The sequence below is a fragment of the Gadus morhua genome, chromosome 12 (genome assembly GCF_902167405.1).
Source record: "Gadus morhua chromosome 12, gadMor3.0, whole genome shotgun sequence".
Lineage (NCBI taxonomy): Eukaryota > Metazoa > Chordata > Actinopteri > Gadiformes > Gadidae > Gadus > Gadus morhua.
The window spans coordinates 24158700-24161912 of record NC_044059.1 but is presented as its reverse complement, the minus strand read 5'-3'; the positions used below and the strand labels follow the sequence as shown (position 1 = coordinate 24161912).

Genomic DNA, 3213 nt, shown 5'->3' with positions numbered 1-3213 from the left:
CCTGTACACGCGCATCTACCGGCTGGTGACGTCCAGCGGCCGGCGCGTCGGCAGCCGCCCGTCGGAGCGCTCGCTGGCGCTGCTGCGCACGGTGGTGATCGTGCTGGGCGTGTTCGTGGTGTGCTGGGCGCCGCTGTTCCTGCTGCTGCTGCTGGACGTGGGCTGCAGCCCCGAGCGCTGCCCGCTGCTGTACCAGGTGGACTGGTTCATCGCCCTGGCCGTGCTCAACTCGGCGCTCAACCCGCTCATCTACACGCTGTCCAGCCGCGAGATGAGGTCCGCCTTCTTCCGGCTGCTCTGCTGCTGCCAGGGGCCCCTCGAGGGCGGCGGCGGTGGCGGTGGCGGCGGCGGTGGCGGGGGCCCGGGCCCCCAGCTGTCGCCCGGCACCGTCATCCCCACCGCCGAGCACAGTAAGTCCAGTTTGGGCGGGGTGGGGGTGGGGGTAGGGGGGGGCGGCGGGCTCTGCAAGTCCACTCTGAGTCGAGGACTCAAGTGCCCCATGGCTCCGCCGAGCGGCGAGAGCAAGCGCACGGGGGACGGCCCCGCCCCCACCGGCCCCGCCCCACACTCAGGGCCCGGGGTCCTGCTGTCGGCCGTGCTGGTCAAGGCGGGGGCCCTGCCCTCCCTCAGCAAGTTCTGAGCGGATGGGGGGGGGGGGGGGGGGCGGGGGGGGGGGGGGGCGGACTGAGGAGAGGGTTTGGGAAGGACGCGTTCCCTGTGTGTACTGGGATCAGCGCGGACACAAGGGGAAAGCAATCGATGGAGGAGCGGACAGGCTGATCGCTGATGAGGATGAGGATGAGGAAGATGATGATGATGATGATGATGATGATGATGTTGAGGACCGTTGGGAGGGAACAGTTGGATCAGAGCCCACAGGGGGATTATATGAAGCCACTACGATCTGCAAATTGATCAAAACGTATTGAGATTTTTGTTGTTTTTGTTATTATGAGACTTGGAAGCGATGAACTGCCCTCTGACCTTTGAAGCCTGAACATATCCATGTATGATAAGAGTGGACCTATGCGTGCCTTTCTGCCAAGAAGTGGTGTAGCAATGGTCTACTTCATGTACAGTATGTGAGAACAGAAGGAAAACCTAAAATAATTGAATATAGCTTCATTTGAAAGTGTATAACTGTGTTACTGTGTGTCTGTCAAAATGGTTGATGTAAAGAAGCACATTTGTAAGCAATGTTTAATGCATTTGCTCTACATCACCTGCATCTTATCAAATTACCCTGTAAACTATTTATTTTCGATGAAAAACCCTAGACCCTTCGGTAACTGGAAGGAAACTATCTATATTTTTGCGTTGTGTGCATTAAACCAACATGGTACATGGATATTAATATTGACTTTGGCTTCATTGGATTTGGACTGTGAGAAACACACATCTCACCGTACACGCACGCCGTAGAAATAACACAACAACCCCTCACACTAACCACTAGTGAGTAGAAGCGAGTTGGATTTTGAGTTATTTCACCAGTGGTAGACTGCAAATGACATTAGCTGTGGATGATGAAGTGTCTAATAAAGTTACATGCCAGGCAAAATAAAAACATGTATTCCGTTTTTATGAGATTCTTCCCACGTGTGTCATCACTTTACCTCCTCTCGTATTGAGTCAATGACGTGTTTCTGTCATAAAACTCCATGCAGCAGTGTTGTTCATACATGGTATACGGTATTTAAGCCTTACATATATATCATAAATAATATCTTAAACTTTGACCTTTCTCTTTGTCACCAGTTTTTTAAAGACAACTACACAATGTAGAAACAGCAAACAGTGTTTACACATTCATATGTTGAAACAATAAAGAGGGAACGACATCATATCCTGTGTCAATTTTATGCCTAAATATGCCTCTGGTTATACTTGTAGATCCTGTTGGTACACTTCTTGCACAAACCCTCATAAAAACCTTGTGCCTATTAACTGTGTCTTCGCCCTTATATATTACGCACAATAATACAACATATTCTTATTCACAAAACGGCTTCTCTCACACTAGCAATTTCTAGAAGCTTATAAGCTGTGATATTATGTAGCAATCCATTCTTTATAGTCATGTGAAACTAAGAAATACACCATAAACATGTGACTTGCCTACCCATTGCATGCAGAAACAAAAAAGCCTGAATGGCTTGCTGATCTCACTCCTCTGTTTACACATCCGAGGTCACGATTTCACTGAAAATAATGACTTCATTAATGACAAAGTATCATAACAAGAGCATGAATCACTTCCTGTGATTGTCGACAGAAACTGGCGACAGTGGGGAAATGAAAGAAGGAATTTTCATCCATTGTCCACTGCGTGACAAAAAGTACCACAATCGCACTGATGATACGATCGTTCTTATATCCAAGAGAAGAGAGAATTAGCTTACGATTTTATCAGTATTGAACGAAGATCAAATATGAATAAAAAATATTGGTCTGAGATTTTCTTGGCCAATGCAGAGACTTCCTGAAGCCACAGTCTGTCTGCTTTTGTAGCTAGTGGTGCCAGACTAAGAATATAACACCTTAGGGAGCTCATGAATATTAAACAGATAGCAAAGGGCAGGTGAGGTGATTTCCTCACTCCAAAAGTAACCTCCACCAGCATCCTCTGTTGGCCCAACTTCAGATGGAGACATTGTGAGTGAACAGACTATCTCCGGCTGGGTTTCAATTGGATTCCAATCCCGAATACAACACAGCGGCAGAAGGATAAGATAGAGGCTAACTGACATTTCCAAGCTCACCTCGGCTTGAAGAACGCGTGTGTTCTCCACGCGTGCGCCTTTGGTGATAAGGGACTGCCAGAGTCGGAAACCCTGCGCAACATTTCCAGCTCAAAAGGTCACTGAAGTCTTCCTGCCGGAAACGCTTTCATCCGTGAACCAGCGGAGTGTGTTTTCCAGGCCTCGTGCCATGAGGGATGCTGTGAAAGGACTGAAGTCATCTGAAAGGACATAAGTAATTCCCACAAAGTAAAACCAACTGACCTTTTCCACAACTCTGACTCAAAATGTCTGACACCCAGATCTCCCAGGATGATGTGGGTAACATAACCCTTCTCATGTTTGCGTCATGAAATATCCACAAAAAGTTGTATGCAAAGACAAAAAAAACAGGAAAATGAATGAGGTTATTGAATTTTAATACAGCTGAGGGGTATTCCACAAAGCCGGTTTTATCACATAACCGGGTTAG

At 48.0% G+C, this 3213-nt stretch overlaps 1 protein-coding gene across 2 annotated transcripts in view; it reads left to right on the top strand.

The window, feature by feature from the left end:
* The window catches only part of s1pr3a (sphingosine-1-phosphate receptor 3a), a 3444-nt gene extending 1598 nt beyond the window's left edge, over nt 1-1846 (top strand). For both annotated transcript variants that reach the window (XM_030373304.1, XM_030373303.1), the window contains exon 2: nt 1-1846. This exon is cut by the window's left edge. In XM_030373304.1, coding sequence (XP_030229164.1) covers nt 1-640 — 640 coding nt within the window. In that variant the 3' untranslated portion in view covers nt 641-1846.
* The last annotated feature ends 1367 nt before the right edge of the window (nt 1847-3213 follow it).